Genomic DNA, 21,622 nt, shown 5'->3' with positions numbered 1-21,622 from the left:
TTTAGGAGGTAAAATATAAACATGCGCATTTTTTCCGCATACGTAGAGCTTATAAGAGATTTATAATTAGGTTTTCTTTTCTCCAAAACGCATATCATTGACACCTCAGTTGTTTAGTGCGTTGTCATCAATGTCGTTTCGGCGCGTTTAAACCCTTTCCTTTTGCAATAAATTAGCAAAAAAGATTTTAATTTTTAAAATAAAAGTTTTCTCATTTTATAAATATATAATACACGACTGTTCCATTTACTGCCTGAAAATTAACATATGCTAAAGACATTTACATTTACAGATGTTTGTACGTAACGCTATACAAATTTCAAAATTAGGAAGATCTTAGACCATTAAAAAATATAGACGTGGTCCAAGCTATAAAACACTAATCTAAAAGTTAAGCCAAGAAAAACTTTTATATGTCAATTTTGCTTTTCCGTATATCTGATATTTTTTTAAAATGCAATAAAATTTAAATCTTTTTGCAATAAAAATGCATTTTAAACCCGTTTGAAAAGTGTTGATTAGTTGCAATCGGCATAAGAGTTTATAAAATGATTTGTTTTTTAATTAAATGCATAAATAGGAAAGATCAGTGGTTTAATGCACTGTCATCGGTGCCGTTTTGCGAGGATTCAAATCTGCCCCATAGCACAATATATTTTCAATTTTTTTTATAACTTTTATTTTGCTGATTAAACAATATTACAATTTTCGTATAATCATGTAAAAAAATAAATAACATTGTAAACATAAAAACCCTGATAAATACGTTTTTATTTTTTTTATTATTAAGTGTATATATATATATATATATATATATATATATATATATATATATATATATATATATATATATATATATATATAGTTATAATCAGTCAGGGACTCAAAGGATGATGCGTTTATCATCACAACCTTTTCATAGAGCCCCTCTAGTCTCTTATTAAAATAAAACATCATTTTCAAAATAAGATAAAATTCAAAAGTGCTTTATTTTGTATTAAAAAAATAAATAAATTCTACGGCTTTTATTGTTTAGAAGCTCGGCGATCTGACCACACGGCCACACTGGCATATATAGAAAGAAAATTTCAAAACTATCAAATAAATAAGATTTTGAAAAACAGAAATAAATGTTGTAGATCAATATTAAGGAGATTTTGACCAAATCCGATTTTCAAGTGAAAGCAAAACTAACTGTAAAACTTGATATGTTTTAACATTACATAATTTAAAGTTTAGGTGAGTTAGATATTTGTATAAACTTTCGTTTAAGTTTTCTTTTAAAAAAAAACAAAACTTGAACGAAAATAATTAAAAATAAGCTTTGTTATGTAGTAAATAAAAAAAAATTAACAAATTCATATTTCTTTCGTTATTGTCATGTTATTTAATCCTGTTTTGAATGATTTACACTCGTAAAATGATTACACTTTTAAAATAAAACCTTTTAAAATAAAACCATCCATGGAAAGTCACGTTAAGACCCAAACAATTATAGACGAAGGCTTTGGACAAAATAAAAACGTACTAAGAACGTTTAAGAAGACAGATTTAATACTCAGAGGATGAATGACTGTTAATCGAAACTAATGCATAAAAACCTACCCTCTAGACCCATTCCTAAAAACTAATTTGCATAAAAACTCCACACATCGATTAATCTTTTTTTTTTCTCGTTTAGAAAATCAAAATTTACAAGTACTTTAATATATTTGTCATAACAACTTCTACTTTTAAGCATTGACAGAGGACGTGTATTAAACGCAATATTGATTGATTAACAGTAAATTACAAAACTAACTAGTAAAATTGAAATTTTAGTATATACGTTCATCAATTGATAACTTCCGGTAATTCGTCAGCTTCCGTTAAAAATGTTTTCGTGCCGGAGTTGAGTGCTATTTTATTTTCTGTTGTATTTCTAACCAGAGGAATTGAAGGAAGAGATTCTCTAGTTTTCACAAAAGCCTCTTCGTTACTGATAAAAATAATTATGACATTAAAATTATTAAATTAAATTCGTATTTATAAAAATTAATGTTATAAAAAATGAATATTGTATTTCGCGCAATTTCACTCTAAAGGTTTTTAAACGATAACGTAAGATTTAATTTTGCATTTTGCACATCGACAACATTTCGCTCAGCATGTTGTTATAAAATTATAAAAACTTAAATTTAAAATAAAAGATTTTATATAAAAATCGAAGTTTTTTATTTCAATGACTAAAGTCAGTGCTTTAAATTAAATTTAAAAGTCTAAATTGATTTTTTTTATTTCAATTAGTTGGCCTGGCCTACCCGAGTCAGTTTGTTAGCTGGCTTACCTACTTAAGACAAATTGTCTCTGCGAACAATCAGGAATAAAAAAATATTTAAAAAAAATACAAAAAACGAACCTAAAAGATAAACCATTTATTTTAGCAAACAATAGCCTCAATACTTTCTCCCTTTGCTCCCAAGTGAGACAAGATATATCAACTTTGTCACTAATACCATCCCAACTTTCAGCATCCTTTAAATAACAAAATATATTGTTCGTGCTAAATTTGTAATGTTTAAAATTACATATTTTTGGAAAATCGGCAAGGTTTGCGTGAGCTGAACGCATCTGTTTATTATAAACCATTTCAGCATCTCGCTTAAACCGTGACCTGAAATTAAAAATAACAATTGACAATACAAAAATTGATTAACTAAACAAATTAACAACATATTATAAATATTTTACCTGTTCTTGACAATTTCATTTTTGACATATTCCAATGATTCAATTAAAAATTTTTCTATTTCTGATCGCTAAATGTTTTGAAATAAAATACTAATATAAGAATTTATACCAACATATAGATAAAATCAAAAAATAGAGCATTTATCTTATGTTTTATGCAAATGATTAAAATAAAAACTTTAAAATTGAAATTTCCTTGGATTCAAAATCCTAACTTCCAGCATTTAAAATTTTGTGACTCTAAATTAAATAATAAATGTAATAAAAACTAGAAAAATAAGAAATACAATATCTCAAATTACAAAACGAAAATTAGTTTGTGAGATTTGCAGTAGTTTCAAAACTGAAGGAGTTAATTTTGATTTTAAATCTTTTGATATTTTTGGCACACAAGATCAACTAGCAAGTTATGCTAATTGTTAACAACTCTGAGATAAATAACAATTGCAAAGATTGACATTTTAATTTGCCTAAACTAAATGACCTCGAGTATAAATATAGATGAAATAGTAATCAAGATGAAAAAAGTTAGAGTTATATAAAACAAAGACATAAAAACACTTCAAAAAGTACAAAACCGAACCTGTTTTAAAAATTATTATGTAATTTATTTAATTATTAAGTTTTTATATTATTATGTAAAAAAAAAGGTGAACAAATAAAATATGGAGCAGAAAACATGAAATAAAAGTAAAAAGTGGAGAAAAATTGCATAATTAAAAACCTGTTTATTTTGATCAGATTTTTTCAAATTTATATACTCTTTAAAATTTTAATAGGGTGTCTTGTATGAAGAATAGAAAAAGACTCTTTAGGAGGCTAAATTGAAGCTATCAACCATTGATATGTGCTTATATATACAAAATGCTTTTTGAGATTTTAAACACTTTTTCTGCGTAGAGTTGAATCAATATGACCAGCGGTTAAAAACTGTACAAAAAGCATTTTTGTATAAAAGTAACTAAATTTTTCCATTTAAAAATTCTTTAAAAGAATTTATGAAAACAAATTTTGCTGTCCAAAAAGGGTTAAGATTTAAAATTTTTTCCATTTATTGTTATTTTATTATTATTAACATATTTTTTTATATACTTTTTTAACACAGTTTTTTATATATAAAAATTAAATATTTGAAAGTAAGTTTAAATTTTAAAAATCACCTTAAACACTTTAACAAAACAAATAGTAAATAACAAAAACAAAATTTAGCTATAATTTAATCTGGCAATCTTAGGAGAGAATAGTGTAAATAAAGTAAACTTTTTCAACTATTTGTAAAAAACACATGATCACAAAAAATACAAAAGGTGAAATTTTAATTCAAAAAGTTTTTTATTTGAATCCTTCACATACGGTCAAAGACAATAAAAATACTCACTGGTTCTTAACTTGAACTTTTTTAATAATAAGATATGTTATGAACAAAATTAAAAAATCACCTCATCAACTATTTTTTTAGACAGTATTTTCATGCTTTTAAGTTCTTTGTTCTTTGTCTGAATAATACCATGCAGACGCATAACTTCTAATCTTTAAATTGTAAAGTAACAAAAATATTTATAATATTAATATTTTGGAAGCTTCTTTTAGCAAGCATGTTCTTTTAGCAAATGCTATAGAGCTTCCTTATGATGACACACGTGCAAATAATTTTTTCCACTTATTTCAAACTAATTTAAGAATTTGCAAATGTATGTAACTATATGTTTAAGTGTTAAAGTTAAATGCTGTAACTAAATGTTTAAGTGATACTTTAAATTGTGTCAAAATATTATTAACAGAATTGCTTTTAGTTTTAACTTCAACCAAACTTCTTGATATAAGTCTAAGAGTGTTATATAGTCTATAAGCACAAAGCCCTATTTGCTCAATATAGATTGTCTCACTGGAAAATTTTTTTTGCATTTTATTCAAACTACAGTCAAGGAGGCCTACTCTTTTTTTTTTTTTTTTTTTTTTGCAATTCTGTCTCAATCTTAATCTTTTATTCTCCATAACATAACTTTTATTCTCCATAACATAACTTTTATTCTCTATAACATATTTTTTATTCTCCACAACATAACTTTTGATTAATTAGCGCATATTAGCAATTATTTAGCAACAAACTATAAGAAAACATAAATCATTTTTAATACCACAATTATAAAACGAAAATTAGGTAGCCGGAACAGTATTTAAAGTTGATTTTAATTTTAAAGCTCTCTTGATGATTTTGGCATTAATGACATAAGACAGCAAGTTAGGAATCATCCATAATTTAATTTAAATGTTAAAGCCTCTTGATGATTTTGGCATTAATGATGTAAGACAGCAAGTTAGGAATCGTCCATAAAGTACGTACGCTCAGATGCGGGAGCAGGATTCTGCAAATGGCATATATGAGATGTGGGGGAGGGATCAATTATGAAAGTAAGGAAACAAAAAAAATTATTTTGTGAAAAAAAAATTCAGTGAAAGAGATTTCCCAAGATTTGATTCCAACTTTTTAATATAGAATCAGTGCCGGGTACCCGGACTCAGACCAGGTTTTTTCTTCCAGGTGCCCGGAATCGGGGACTTGGCATAAACTGGTTCCGACACATATTTAATATATATATATATAAATATATCTATATATATATATATATATATATATATATATATATATATATATATATATATATATACACAATAACAATATTTAGAAATACTTTTAAGTAAATTTGACAATTAAGTTAAACCTAAGCATTAACTTTAATTTTAACTAACTTAAATATATTTTTAAAATCAAAATTGAATTATATATTTTTTAAATCTAAATTAAATTATATATATTTTTTATCAGAATAAAATCATATATATTTTTATTAAATTAGTTTTAAAGTTAAACATATTTTTATCAGAATTAAATTATATTATTATGATTTTGCTTTAAGCTTAAAGTATTAGCATTTTTCAAGCAAAAAAATCAATCATTACAATAAAATAAAAACAAAATAAGAATAAATTTTTAACTTTATTTCATTAGTAAATAGTAAATTTTTTCATTAATAAATATCTAATTATTATTCAAACTTTTGTAACAAATGTTTTCACAAAAACGTCATTCAAAAGTTAATGTGCTTTTTTTAAAAATTAATTACTTCTTTTATCTTACCGCTTATAGAATAATTTAAAAGTTAAAAAATGATGAAAAGTTGCTTAACCAAAATTGCTTACTGCTTATGTAAAATCGCTTATGGCGTACATAAACTACTCTACACATAACACTTTAAAACAAGGCCTGACATATATATATATATATATATATATATATATATATATATATATATATATATATATATATATATATATATATATATATATATATATATATATATGTATATAGATATATTAAATATTTTAAATGAGAAAATACAACTTTATAATGGAACTTGAAGTTTCATGCCATTTAGCAATAATCAGCCATATTATTCCATATTATTTATTATTATATTTATTATTATTATATATTATTCCATAATATTTATTTATTCCATATTATTTATATGGCTGATGATTGCCGAATGGCATGAAACTTCAAGTTCCATTATAAAGTTGTATTTTCTCATTTAAAATATTTTAATATTATTTGATCTATTTTTTTCAAAAAGATATTGATCACTCTTAAACAGACAAGAGTTGTATTTCCAGCAATATACAACATTTATCAATATATATATATATATATATATATATATATATATATATATATATATATATATATATATAAAGAAAAAAAAAAAATATAACTTTATAGTATAATATAATTATAACTTTATTAAAGTTTCATGTCTTTCGACAATCATCATCCATATTATTTTAAAATACAAAATAAAAACAAAAAATACAAGTTTAGCGTTGCAACAGCACTTGACGTCTAATATATGTGATCCAATATTTGCTAATCGCCAGTCTTAGAAAAGGATATATATATTATAAAAATAGCAGTCTTAAAAAAATTTTTTGTTTGAAGAATTAAAGGAATATAATCTATGTTCAATTGAGGTTGGTAGTTGTTTTAAAATGGTTGGTGGATGGTTGAAACTAGCATGGATATAATTTAATGTGCTATCAGGTTTATGGTAAGATTGAAAACTGCAGTTGTTAAGATTTAATGAAACATCAAGGTAATTAACAGTTTTCAAACTAGATTGAATGGAAATACTGAGGTTGTTTTGTTTAAATATTTGAGTAAAATGCTTCTTAATTTTTTCCATTTTCAGACCACTTGTGTTTTTAAACATGGCTAAGCCATCATCTCTATAAAATTGAATTGCTATAAAATTGAAAAATCTGGAAAAGAAGAAAAATACCAACTAACTCACACTTCCGCTCCATCTAATGCACTCCATCAAATAAACTGCTTAATTTTTTATCCAAACTTGGTCATTGGTAAATCATAAAGTATTACATGCGCGGAGAATTAAAGATTTATGATCTGCAATGATATTTGTTCTTCGAAGTTAATGGAATCAAAGATAAGTTGGTTTGATTAATAGAAGGGTAAAAGTCAACGGTGTTGAAAATAAGGAATTTATAAAAATGTTTGCCATAGATGTTTTTGAACCAATTTATTACATTTCGTGTACTATTCCACTGATTTAACTGCAAATTATTTCTTAGGTTGGTGTTAATACCTGATGAAATTTGTTTACTTATTCTAACAACTTCATTCTTAGCTGTGTTTATCAGACGAACAGTAGGGTTATTTAAAAAACAACCCTACTGTTGCAACGCTAAAGTTGTATTTTTTATAATAGTTTTTATTTTATACTTTTGAATAATATGGCTGATGGGTGCTAAAAGGCATAAAACCTCAAGTTTGATTATAAAGTTGTATTTTTTCATTTAAATTATTTTAGTATAATTTAATCTATTTTTTAAAAAAAAGATATTGATTACTCTTAAACAGACGAGAGTTGTATTTCCAATAGTATACAACATTTATCAATATATATATATATATATATATATATATATATATATGTAAATTATGTTAGTGTATTTTACAAATAGAGTGCTCAATGGTCTTAAAGAACAGAGCAATAATTAATTAGTAAAAAACACTTATCTAACTTTTATCTTCGACTTGAAGTTTCACCATTGCTGGATCATCAGGAAGAGTTCTCTTCCTGATGATCCAGCAATGGTGAAACTTCAAGTCGAAGATAAAAGTTAGATAAGTGTTTTTTACTAATTAATATATATATATATATATATATATATATATATATATATATATATATATATATATATATATATATACACACACACACATATATATGTATATATATATATATTTATATATATATATATATATATATATATATATATATATACACACACACACACACACACACACACACACACACACACACACACACACACACACACACACACACACACACACACACATATATGTATGTATATATATATATACATAGATTTATATATATATATATATATATATATATATATATATATATATATATATATATATATATATGTATGTATGTATGTATGTATGTATGTATGTATGTATGTATGTATGTATGTATGTATGTATGTATGTATGTATGTATGTATGAATGTATGTATGTATGTATATATATCAGGCCTTGTTACGAGATTTCGCTGCATAACGAAAATGCGTAGCGCATTTCTTAGAAACTCAACTCAGCAAATATATTTTGTATTGTTAGAAGTTATATTGTACAAAATCATACAAACAGTTTTTTTTTTCTCACTATAACAAGTTACAAATAAAATTTAAGTTCGTATTAAAAAAAATATTTTTATTATTTTTTTCAAATATGAACTAAATTTTATTTTGAAAAAAATATTTTTTTTATAAAACGTAAAATAATATTTGTTTATTTTCTTATAATTTTACAGTTGGTTTTTGGTTATTTTATTAAGTGTTAATAAATTTTTTCTTATTTATTTTGTGAACTCTTTTTAATAATGTTTTTAAACAATAAAGAGTTTTTTTTTATCATTTATCAGTTACTGATAACGCATTCGTGATCATAATTTATTTTCATAAATTAAACGAACATCATTAAAACTTTGTTATTGAATTAACAATAAACAAAATATCTTATTAATAAAATATTTACATCAAAATAAATCGTGCATTTTTTAAACCATTATAACAAAAAATAATTTTTATATTTAAAAAGGAATTTATATATCTAATTTTCTTAAGATAAAACTTAAAACACTTTAATTTTTTTAACTAATTTTTAACAACAACAAAAAAAATTATTAAACAAACTGTTCTTTAACAAAAAATCTATTAGTTTACAATTGCGGTTAAATGTTTTTTACTTATGACTTTATTTTTTCTGAATAAACGTCATGTTAAAGACATCAAAAGATACTTTAAATATTCTAAAAGATAAAAGTTTTTGCGTAGCGCAAAACTGCTGAACGCGTAGGCAAATTGCCTTTTCCCAGACAAAATGCGAGCTGCATAACACTTCTTAACAAGGCCTGATATATATATATATATATATATATATATATATATATATATATATATATATATATATTATATATATATGCACACACGCACTTGCTTGGTCATTCTTAATTTTTACCATAAAGCGTAAATTTCATGCTTTTTTTTAAAAATAAATAAAGACCAGAAAAAGTTTAAAGAGTTTAAAAAGCTTTTTATTTAAAACTGATAGATTGCCTGTCCAAACTAAAACATTCAGTCGATGTAGCAGCACTCCTCACATGTTCTACCTATTTTTCAGTCAATTTAGCAGCACTTATTGCATGTTTACTTATTTATCAGTCGATGTGGTAGTGCCCCTCATATGTTTAACCTATTTATTAGTTTTATTTTATACAGATATTAGTATTATGTAGTATGTACGGTACCATATCCTGTGCTTGTTATGATAACATAGTACTATTATATTAAATATTAACATAAGTTGAATAGTAACATAAGTTAAAATTTACTTATCAGACTCTTGTTCTTCATTATGCTTTTTCGTCATGAAAGAATTTTTCAGCTTATTATTAGAAAGAACTTGCGAAAGCTCTTTCTCAAGTCTGTAAAATTTGACTTCGAGCTAAATACAAAATTAATTTTTTTAAACAAGAGAAAAATATTTCCTCAAAGACTTAAAAAGCTAAATGATAAAAAATCTAAAAAATTATTGATTTCATAAATCAACAAATTCTGGTTATTTTTCGTTGCTACTTGGTTAAACTTGTTAAAATTTGTCAGTTAATCAACAATTTTTCGATAAACGAAAAATATTTTGAATTAAATTTTTAAATAAGAATTAAAAAATCTAATTAAAAATAAAATAAAACCCTAAACAATTTTGTATAACATAAAATGTTTATAATAACTTAATTTCTTTAATTTTTTTGAATCAGTTTTTTCGAGTGAGGTGTAAATTGTATAAATTTTCTGAATCACTTTTTTGGAGTGATGTGTAAATTGTTTAATTTTTCTGAATCACTTTTTTGGAGTGAGGTTATATAAAAATGCCATAAAAACTTATAAAATGCATGAACTGTATTCACATAACTAAGGTATTTCATCAATTACTTTGTTTTTTTTAAAAAAAAAAAAAATGAAGTCAACTCTATTTCCATCTGCAGTAATTGAAAAAAAGTAACTATTGTAAGAAATTTAAATCACCCACACATTTGAATTGCTCTGTTGGTAATCTAAAGTCAGATTACTGGGTTTTTCTCTCGCTAAATAATCAACATCATAAAACAATCAACACCATAAAACAATCAAATTTTTTCTATATCACTTAAAGCTTAAAGTGTTGTACATTTATTAAAACTGACATGTATCTATAGAACAAGAAAGCAAAAAACCATATATTTTTTTTGCGTAAAATTAAAGTAAATATTAAAAAATAAAATTAACTGTATCTATAAAACTAAGATTGCACAGTGGGCCAGGTAGTGATAAAACCCTTTTTTTTACATGTGAGAATCTAAGAAATGTAAACACATGTACCAAATATACTGTACATAGCACAAATAAACACTGCAACTACCAAAAAAAGTTTGTTGCTATGTTAAATTAGGTATCCATAGCAAACAAATAAAAAAAACCTTTAATAGTAGTACTTCCCAAATATAAATCCTGGTGATGAACTAAGTGTATATAGCACAAATATTGAATCTAATTTTAATGTTTTATGAACTTTTATATTATATTAAAATATATTTTATTTATATTTTACAAACTATTATTTAAAATAATATTGAACCAGAGTGTGTGAACCGAAGTGAGTTCAGGATTTAGTTTTAAAACCCTGTATATTAAACATAATATTTTATTAAATTATAAATAATTCCTAATAATGCATTTGAAAATTGAATAACACACTTATTAAAAATCATTTTAAATGTTGAAAAAATATTGTAAACAGATATAAATATACTTGTTTAATAATCTTGCGCAAACAATTAGCTTGGCTAATTTTTTCCTCAACCATTAAATTGTTAGTTTCTCGTTCATTTAAAAGTTTTTTCTTCTCATTAACCAATACAGTTGTCGACTAAAAAACAAAGAAAACATAAATAACAAATTCATGTCAAACAATCTCTCAAAAATCACAAAAACTGAATTCTATAATTTTAAACACAACAACTTGCTTCTAATAATTAAATACAACAACTTGCTTCTAACAATTAAACACAGCAACTTGCTTCTAAAAATTAAACACAACAACTTGTTGTAATATAAATATACTGTGTACCTGTGACAGCGATTCTGACATTTTAATGTAGTATTCTAATGATTTAACTAACTCAAAATTCTTTTTGTAAATAGATTTTGTTGTCTCATCAATGTTACTTAAGAGAAAAAACTTTTAAAAAGTAATAAAAGCTTTACTAGATTTTAAGTAAAAACAAATACTTAAAAAATATCAATAATACAGAATTAAATCAAAATAAAGCTTTTGTTTGTACCCAAACATAAAAAAAAAATAACTTACTTTATTTAAGAAATAACTTACTTTATCTAAAAAACAACTTACTTTATTGCTTCTGCATGAACTTTCTCTGTTAATTCTGTCAACTTGATTTCAGCATCATGCTTTAACCAAATCTATGAAAATCATGTTTAAAATTTCAAACATTACTAAATAGACTAAAAATCTCAACATTATTTTAAAACTTCATTTCAAACATTACAAAAGACTAAACAACCTCAACATCTTTCTTAAACAATTTTATATGTGATACTTTATAAAATATGAACTTAATTTATTATGTAGATAATTTATGCAATTCCACACAAAAAAATTAAATGACTTAACATTATTTATTAACAACTTGCCATTAATTAATTGTTTACTGAAAATACATAAACCTTTTCTTCAAAAAACTTTTCTTCCATTCTGCTTAACTTAAGTTCCCACTTCTTTTCACTTGACAGGTACTTCTCCTTTATCTGAAAATATTAGAATAAATTTTATTTAAAATAATATAAAAAAAGTATATATACTAAGTGTTTAAAACTTTTAAATATCAACAACTAAAGAGATTTTTTGTTGAAAATAATGTCTTCCATAAGAAAAAGTTTAAATATACAACTTGAAATTTTTTTTTTTTGTTGAAAATAAATGGCTTTTTTTAAATGCAAAAAATTAATGCAAAAAAAATATTGTCTAATGACCCACAAAAGACTACAAAATGAAGGTAACCTTTTATACGTTTTTGATTTCCTTAAAACATTACTAGCACTCCCTTTTCAATGTCCCACAAAAGCCTTTTTTTAATGTCCCACAAATAGAAGTTAATTTTTTATGCCTTTTTTAACATCAAAACTGGTATTTTATCTCAGATCCCACATAATTAAAAAATAAATTTTGCTAAAAATTTTTTTAAATAATTTTAATAAAAAAAGTAATTAAAATTAAAATTAAATTTTAATAAAAAAAGTAATTAAAAAATTTGTAAATTTTATTCTTAAAAACTTTAGAGATTTTATTCTCCAAACAAGTATATTATACTTTCTAACTAACAAGTGTCCACATTATGCTTCTTTACTACATCAATAACCTAAAAATCTCACTACCTCAGTGACTTTATTTGGTGATGATGTTGCTCTACATTTAAGTCTTGATAAAAATCATCTTCTGTTAATTAGTTGCTATTCTGTTAATTAGTTACTATAGTTACTATTAGTAACTATATTAGTTACTATATATATATACTATTATAAAAAATGTTTAATTAGTTGCTATTCTGGTCTTTTATTTTATAAAAAAGTAAACTTATCTATCAACTTTTTTATAAAATAACAACAGTTATGATCATATAACATAAATCAAAATAAAGATTTTCATTTTGATTGCAACACAACAAGTAATAAAATTAATAAAACAATATCAAATTTTGAAACACATAAAAAATTATTTTCCATTGAATCAATTATTTTTATACTACCTGTTAAATAATAAAGAATGTCACATCATAAACTTATCGTAATGTTTCAAATTTACTTAAATTTCACATACATCATGTAATTCTGCCTCCATAAGTACTCTTTGAATCTGAAATTCTTTTACCAACCTCAACTCAGTTTTCATTAATTTTATCTAAAGAAAAATAAGTTTTCTCTTATAGAATAAATAAACCACTGTATAAAAAACATTTATAAATGTGTGAGTGTGTTTATATATATATATATATATATATATATATATATATATATATATATATATATATATATATATATATATATATATATATATATATATATATATATATATAAAAGGAAAAATATAATTTTAAATTAAACTGTTCTATTCTGAAAACTATGTCTGCCTATAATAACATTTCCAAAAAATGTCTACTATATCTGCAAGAATAATTTTAAATTATTACTCATTTAGACCAAGAAAATTTACTGAATAAAAAATCTAAATTAATTTCTAAATTTTTTAATTTTTATGTAGTTGATGTAACTGTTGCAAAATAACTAAAAGGAGAAACAGCCTGTTAAAATAATAATTGGATTGTTTTTACTAATTTATATTTATATGTATATGTTTGTATATATATATATATATATATATATATATATATATATATATATATATATATATATATATATATATATATATATATATATAAATAAATTTTAAATAAATAATTTTCAAACTCAGTGTTAATTTATTATATAAAACATAATTAGGGGGTCCCAATACTTATTAAAAATGTTTAAGGTCACCCTAATACATATATAAATATATAATTTGAAGTCAATAAAAAAAGGTAGTGTAAAAAGTGTTTTTGAAATATTTAACAATATATTAACAATATTTTGAAATATTTAACAATATATTAACAATATTTTGCTGATCTATTGTGGTCAGTGTCATCAGTTAATGAAAAAAACATTTAAAAAATTACATAAAACAAACCATTTAAGAAAGAAGAAATTAAAAAACGTAAAATATAAATACCAATAAAATAATATAATAGTGATGTCAGTTAAATTTTAAATTCATTTCATCCTTTGTTAATTCATTCTAACCAATAACTTACAAAAGATATGTAGATGATGCCCATGCTCGCTTTCATACAAAAGAAAAACAAGAACTGTTTCTTTTAATGAGCAAAACCCCTCCATAAAATATACTGTTAAACTAAAAAACAAAAGAAAACAACTTAGTTTTTTAGATATTTGTATTACAAATACTGAATGGATTTTAGGACTTTCAAGTACACTTTAACTCCAACATCAACCCAAGCATAATCTAAAATCTCAACCTGGGTGTTTACCAAATTATATACTCATGCGGAAGTATATATACTGGCGAGACAAATAAGCAAACCATTTCAAGAAGTGTGGAACACCAAATACAAACTGGACAAGTTCAAAAGCCATAGAACATTCTAGAATATGCCATGGTAACTTTGATTGACTAAATCCTAAGACCTTAGCAGTCATTCTAGAATATAGGATCAAAAAAATTAGCAATTTTCTGGAGATTAACAAAGCAAGAGTTCAAAATGAGCTGGGAATAGGGTAAGTTGTTCTCAATCGAGATGATGGGGATAATGTTAAAACAAGAACTTGGGGACCAAATTTGACAAAAATTTAACTGACGTCACAATTATATTATTTTATTAGTTTTTATATTTTACGCCTTTTTTTAAAACATTTCGTTTTATGTAGTTTTTTAAAGTTTTTTTTTTTTCATTACCTGATGACGCTGACCATAATAGTTCAGTAAAATATTGTTAATATAGTTTATACTCTGTCTTTTTTTTATCGAATTTAACTTATACTTCAATATATTTATACATATCTTATAATATGACTTATAAAGATATATATTAAAAAAAAAAACAACAACTAAAGTTTAATGGTTAATTAAAATTTAGTTGTTTTTTCAAAAAGGTCTCCAAAATTCAAATAATATTTTTTTCAAAAGATTTAAAACTATTTACTAAAACTTACAAAAATTCAACTTTTTAATAGAATAGTTTCAATAAAAAGATGGCATTTGGTGACATATCCATTTACCTTTAAAACAGCATCACAACGGCAAAGCATTAAATCAACTAAATTAACAAGAACATTCTGAGAAATATTATACCAACATTTTTTAATCAAAGCAAGTAAATGGCCTTTGTTGGTTCATTTTTGACCAACTAAATGCTGATTGATGAATTTCCAAAGATGTCTAATAGGATTGAGATTTTGAGAAGACCATTCAAGATTTTTGATTTTTATTGATTAAAAATCTTCCTTAACAAATCTGACACATTGCTTTAGATCACCTAGTTCAAGATCAATGTGCAAGTCTTTATATATATATATATATATATATATATATATATATATATATATATATATATATATATATATATATATATATATATATATATATATATATATATATATATATATATATATATATATATATATATATATATATATATATATATATATATATATATTAGGGATGTAATGGAGGTATATCAGAGGTATAAGGAAAGTTTCAAATTTACTTTATTGGAACAGAACTATTTTATAGCAAAATGCATATATAAAAAAGATGCTTCAACTCATGCTTCGATAGGTTTGGCAAGTCTCGATTGATTTTCTCAAGTTCTGATGATTTAAATTAGAAGTTATATCAAAGATCAAATGTGAAAATGTAGTTCATTCTATCGAACTTAAGAGTTTTATCAACTTTGTTTTGGTATTAAAAAGTTAAACTAAAACATTTATTAAAAGTTGTTTATAAACTGGGAATTGAAAGTCTTAGTTTAAACCACCGGCTTCGACAAATATTTATTACACATCCGATACACCTCCGTTACATCTCTAATATATATATATATATTTCTTTTCTTAAATGTCTAAATTTAAGGCAGCATTTTAAAACTTAAAACATGCTAAATATATGAAGGCAACACCAACATAACCAGCAAAAGTCAGAGTATATATATACCTACCTTGGAGAATGAAAATTCTGATATAAAAACCTCAACTCAAAAAAAACTGAAGGAGCTTGTAAACTATTTATAATTCTTCTAGTGATAATAAAATAAAAAAATTAGTCCTTATCTACAAATCACCAGTAAGGGCTTCTCTTTATGGAACTATAGGTGTTGGATTTAAAAATATATATACAAATCTAAGATTCATAATAAACATTTATATTTAATTTTATTTGGCAGACATCCATGGTTGAAACTACAAATTAACTTGGTATCTCGACAAAAGAAAAACTTACTTTTGTGTCCAAACAAATTGTAAAATTAAAATTTGTCTATAAATATTTTTATAATACAGATAAAAATCCTTCCAAAAAAAGGACTTCTAAATATATACCTTGTTTAGATAAACATTCTAAAATGTTGTCATTTCATTTTGAATAAAACCAATAATTTAAATAACTATATAGTCACTATTTTTATTTGATCGAAAATCTAACAATTGTAATTTAAAACTTAATCGTTCCTATTTTTCACATTCATTATTTGATACTATTATACCAAAATGTCAATAAGCGAGAAACTGCAATATGTATAATAACATTTTGAAAATTAGATAAAATCTTGTTACCTCGTTTTCTTTTTGAGTCAATAACTTTTGAATTCTTTCTATTTCTAACGTACTTTCAGATATCTGAAACAAAATGTTTTTTGTCACTAATTAACATTGAAAGCAAATTCCTAGTTATTCAAACCTCCATATAGAAATATATATAAGAATTAACATCTAAAACCTAAATCTAATCTAAAAATTTTGAATTAATACCAATCTTTTATAAATAAATAAATATTTATGAGATTTGTCTGATCTCACTGCTGTTGTCAAAAAAGACACAAGCTTTTGAATCTATTTGCACTTGCTATCTCAGATAACAATCTTTGAAAAAATTTAATTAACTGACAGGAATGAGTTTCTCATCAACAGAAATAAAAAATCATCTCAAATAAAAAAAAATGAATTGTAGGTTCAAATAACTGATAAATATTTGCATGAGTTTATTAATAAAAACTGCTCCAACTGAGTGGGAAACTCAAATAAGTGCTGGTTTAACCTGAAGTTTGACATAATTATGATAATAAGTTTCCATTTGTAATTATTTCATATTATTATCATATTTGTATTATTTTATAATTAATATAATAGGTGTTGTAAAGAATCAATAGAAATATTCTCACTAAATTATGCTTTTCTTTTAGGTTACTTGTTTTTAGTTCTTCGACTTCATTCAATAACTTGTGAATCTAAATAATTAAATGCTGACATATTTATAACATAAGATATAAAATAGAATAAAATATAAAATAATATATATTGAAAAATTTATAAATAAAATATTCTTAATATTGAAAAAAAACAAACAAAAAAACAAAAAAAAAATTCAAAGTTTATATAGACATCGTTTATAAAAGTAGGCCTGCAATTCTTTATTTCTCATTGTTATCATTTTGTCAGATTCATTTTAAACTTTTTAATTAAAATTATTTAAGTAGAGTGACTCTTCTTAAATAATAATAATTAAAAACAAATGAATCGCCAAAATTATGCATTATGTAAAAATCTTTTAAATTTTTATTTAAACCATTTTAACAACAGTATCAGTAATTTTAGTTGATTTTATTTAAAATTTTAAAAAAATTTTAAATAAAAAACAAACTAAATAAACAAACAAAAAAACTCTAGAATATTTTATTCCATAAACAGTTTTTTTTTAATTATAAATGTAAACTACCTGTATGTCCTTTTGTGCAACCTCGTTCTTGAGAAAAGTTATATAAGCCATAGCATCTTTTTCTATTTCTTTAACGCTTTGATGTAAGTTCTCATTTTCATGAAGAAGAATCTGTGTGTTCTCTCTTTAAAAAATTGGTAACAGTTTAAATATATAATAAAATTTAAATATATTTTAAATAGATAAAAGATAATACTGATTTTTCTCATTAAAACAAATAACATCATTAAATACATCAGAATAAAATGATTTAACTAGATTTTGAAAAATGATGATGATGATGATGATGATGATGATGATGATGATGATGATGTTAATGATGATGACAATAATGATGATGATGATGATGATGATGATCATGATGATCATGATGATAATGATGATGATGATGATGATGATGATGATGATGATGATATGAAGATAAGACTTCAACTTTATCTTAAAGATTTTTTGGAAGAGATATCAAATTTAAACTGCATCACAAAAATTTCACTAAAATATGAAATCTCCTTTATAGACAGAGTTTTCAAAGTTAAGGAAGATATCCATAATGCAACGGAAAAAAATTCTTTTTATAAACAGTTAAAATTCCTATACAATCGACATAGTATTGTTCCTTGATAATCTTATCTTTTTATTATATTTCTAATTTGATTATAAATTACTTTACATAACTCTTTTGCAATTTATAGTAATTACTTATTAAAATAAAAAAGTGACTATGGTAAGTATTGTTAAACATAAATTCTCAATGTAACCCAATTTTTTACATATACACAAATATTGTAATTCATTTTTATACTTAATAATGTCATTTGATATTGATTATGGGGATGCAAAATGGCAATAAAAAATGGACATGCAAAATAGCTCCATCAGTTAATGCGTTTAAAAATAGAATTGACAAGTATTTTTTTCCTACAGCTGCAAATAGTTGATTTTTAACTGAAGATGAGTTACACATTTATTTATTAATTCATGCTGTATAGTTTATTTATAAATTTGTGCTACACATATATAGAACAAACTTATAAATATATTATATTATATATATTCATTATTATATTAAATATTTTTTTATACAGTATATTTTATATACTGTACTTCAGTATATAAAATATACTGAAATATACATATACATATATTTTATATATGTGTGTGTATATATATATATATATATATATATATATATATATATATATATATATATATATATATATATATATATATATATATATATATACACACATACATATATACAGAATAATAAATATATACTGACTTCAAAAAAATGTTTAAATACTAAAATATAAAATATAATAATAAATATATATAATATAATATATTTATAAATTCTTGCTATATATATGTATATATATAATATGAATTAATAAATAAACGTGTAACTCATCTTCAGTAAAAATTCTTAAATCTTTAAAAATATTTAGCAAACATTTTTTTTAAACATTCTTTTTAATACAAACACAACTACAACTATCTACACTTTATATGTTAAGCTTAAAATTTTAGATCTAACTGATTCAACACTCAGTAAAGTTTAGACTCAAGACTCAACCTCTAAAAAGTTTTAGTCTAAGCATTAAGTACGCAGGCACCAGTCACTTAAAAGGTTTGAGCTCAGGTTTTTGAACCTTATTTCAAACTACTCATACACTATTTTAAACAAAAATTCTACCTGTAATTACATTTTGAAATGTAATTACTTGTAATTAAATTCTACCTGTAATTACATTTTGAAGCCTCAGCTGCCAATAACTGACTTTCCAAAATATGGGTTTTAACATTAGCAAGTTTCAACTCAAGCTCTTGATCAACCAATTGTTTTGATGCATTTTTTCTGCAAATATAAATTTCCTATCACTATTTAAATATTAAAATCTATCTTTTATTTTATACTTTGGATCAATATTAGTGAAGCTAAAATACTTTGTTAATTAACAATTTTTTAACTAATCAATTTACAATCGCAAGATCAATACAATAAAAAAATAGGTGATAATATTAAAAAATGCTTATAAGAATTTTTTTTCAAAACAGTTTGTAACTTAACCCTTTTGTGAAGAGTGAATATTCCAAAACATCTATAGCAATTAGGGAAAATTCCCTTTATAATTTTTTAAGTTGATGCTTTAAACTGTTTGTTTATTGCTTTTATAGATCACTCAAAAATCAAAATTGAAAAATGGCTAAAAATAGGATAAATTATACTGATATTATTAAGATTCTTGATATACTCTTTGATGATAGTGATAGAGATATTAATCTTGGTGACTTTTGTCAAATTAAAAGTATTTTAGAATGCATAATCGAGAACTGCTACTCTAATCTGAGGATTTACCAATTCAAATGTTAGTTTTTACATTCACCATCCATTAAAAAGAACCCTAAAAATCAAAGCTTTTTCAGAGTTATTTTTGGAGGAGCAAGCAAACAGAGACTTAAATATAGAATTTAAGACTGAAGAGAAAATTAATGAAAAATCATCTAGTGAAACCAATATGGAATCCGATAATGAAATTGAAAATCAAATTCATAAACTACTTTTTATGGGGAAGTTCCCGATTTTTGCATATACAAAAAGCTAAATAACTTTTGAGTAGACTATCAATTTCGTTTTATCTTTTTTTTGTTTGACCACCATTATAAATGCTTTAATCTAATTTAGTATCAAAAACAATGTTTATGAATTTCTCAGTCACAAAAGGGTTAAAAAAATTCTAGATATTTTAAAGATCAGAATTTATAAAGAGAATTTATAGAAAGAAAAAGAATATAAAGAACTTTGATTATTTTTTAAAATTTTGTTGAACTTACTCAAATTGTTTGCAAGGACATATAATAAATGTTAAAATGTTAAAAAAAAAGCTAACAAAAAATATGGAGAAAAAAAAAAAAGAGCTAAAAAATTAGGCAATAAAATAAAATCTTATTAACAGAAAAGAATGAAAGAGCGATCTCATCTATATTTTCTATTTTATATAGTTGTTTAACTTAAAGAACTTTAAAACCTACTCTTTTTCTTTTTTCTTTCTTGGTGATTTATTTTTCTTTTGTTTTTTAACCATGTTTTTTTTTGATAAAAATCAATGATAAAATTTTAATAATTATGATAACAATTACATAACTAAAAAAAAAATTATTTTATTCGTAGTTAAAATTTTTTGCTTTCATCAGAAAACACAAAAGAATATACAACATTATAGAATAACAAATGTCAAATGATCAATAGCTCTTATTTGCAAGATATGACATCAAATTGTTTACTCTTACATAACACGTTGCGCAAACTGTTTAAATAAAAACTTTATTTTTAGTAAGATCCCACATTTCTTTGTTGATAAATATTCCAAAATTTGTTAATAGTTTAAATGTTCTGATAATTTTTATCGAATAAAAAACGCAGTAGCATCATCGTGTGGTGTGAAATCCAATCTTGACACAAATTTTTAAAAAACAGTAGCAAAACTAATCATATAAAACTTTTATTTAGAAACTATTCATTTTAGTAGCATAAAATTAAAGAAAATATAAGAAAATAAATAAAAGAGAATATTTATTTTGTTGAAGTTGATTAAATGTTAGCAGATTAGTTAAACAAGTTA

At 23.2% G+C, this 21,622-nt stretch overlaps 2 protein-coding genes across 2 annotated transcripts in view; both read right to left on the bottom strand.

Annotated features, from left to right (window-relative positions):
• Positions 1-1,652: 1,652 nt before the first annotated feature.
• On the bottom strand, positions 1,653-21,146 carry LOC100200138 (basal body-orientation factor 1). The gene is made up of 15 exons (XM_065800470.1): positions 21,033-21,146; positions 19,741-19,857; positions 18,000-18,123; positions 17,446-17,511; positions 16,841-16,903; positions 13,272-13,352; positions 12,122-12,202; positions 11,787-11,857; positions 11,505-11,601; positions 11,187-11,303; positions 9,730-9,842; positions 4,170-4,260; positions 2,731-2,798; positions 2,399-2,653; positions 1,653-1,978 (listed from the first exon to the last, which is right to left on the bottom strand). The coding sequence occupies exons 1-15, from the start codon at positions 21,083-21,085 to the stop codon at positions 1,834-1,836; spliced, it is 1,542 nt and encodes a 513-aa protein (XP_065656542.1). The 5' UTR covers positions 21,086-21,146; the 3' UTR covers positions 1,653-1,833.
• LOC100203731 (Golgi SNAP receptor complex member 1) overlaps positions 21,033-21,622 on the bottom strand; it is a 1,570-nt gene continuing 980 nt past the window's right edge. The window contains exon 1 of the mRNA XM_065800471.1: positions 21,033-21,622. This exon is cut by the window's right edge and continues 980 nt beyond it. The gene's annotated coding sequence lies outside the window, so the exon portion shown is untranslated.

The sequence above is a fragment of the Hydra vulgaris genome, chromosome 06 (assembly GCF_038396675.1).
Source record: "Hydra vulgaris chromosome 06, alternate assembly HydraT2T_AEP".
Lineage (NCBI taxonomy): Eukaryota > Metazoa > Cnidaria > Hydrozoa > Anthoathecata > Hydridae > Hydra > Hydra vulgaris.
The sequence above is the reverse complement of the archived record's forward strand: the minus strand, read 5'-3'. Positions and strand labels throughout refer to the sequence as shown.

Bases quoted from the DNA above. Each gene is read 5' to 3' on its own strand.
- LOC100200138 (XM_065800470.1), bottom strand. From the start codon at position 21,085: ATGGTTAAAAAACAAAAGAAAAATAAATCACCAAGAAAGAAAAAAGAA. The intron at 11,602-11,786 runs GTAAGTTGTTTT...TTTTCTCTTAAG, and splicing joins GTTCATGCAGAAGCAATAAA to TAACATTGATGAGACAACAA. The intron at 9,843-11,186 runs GTATATTTATAT...TTTTGTATTTAG, and splicing joins TGCGCAAGATTATTAAACAA to CTCGAAGTCAAATTTTACAG.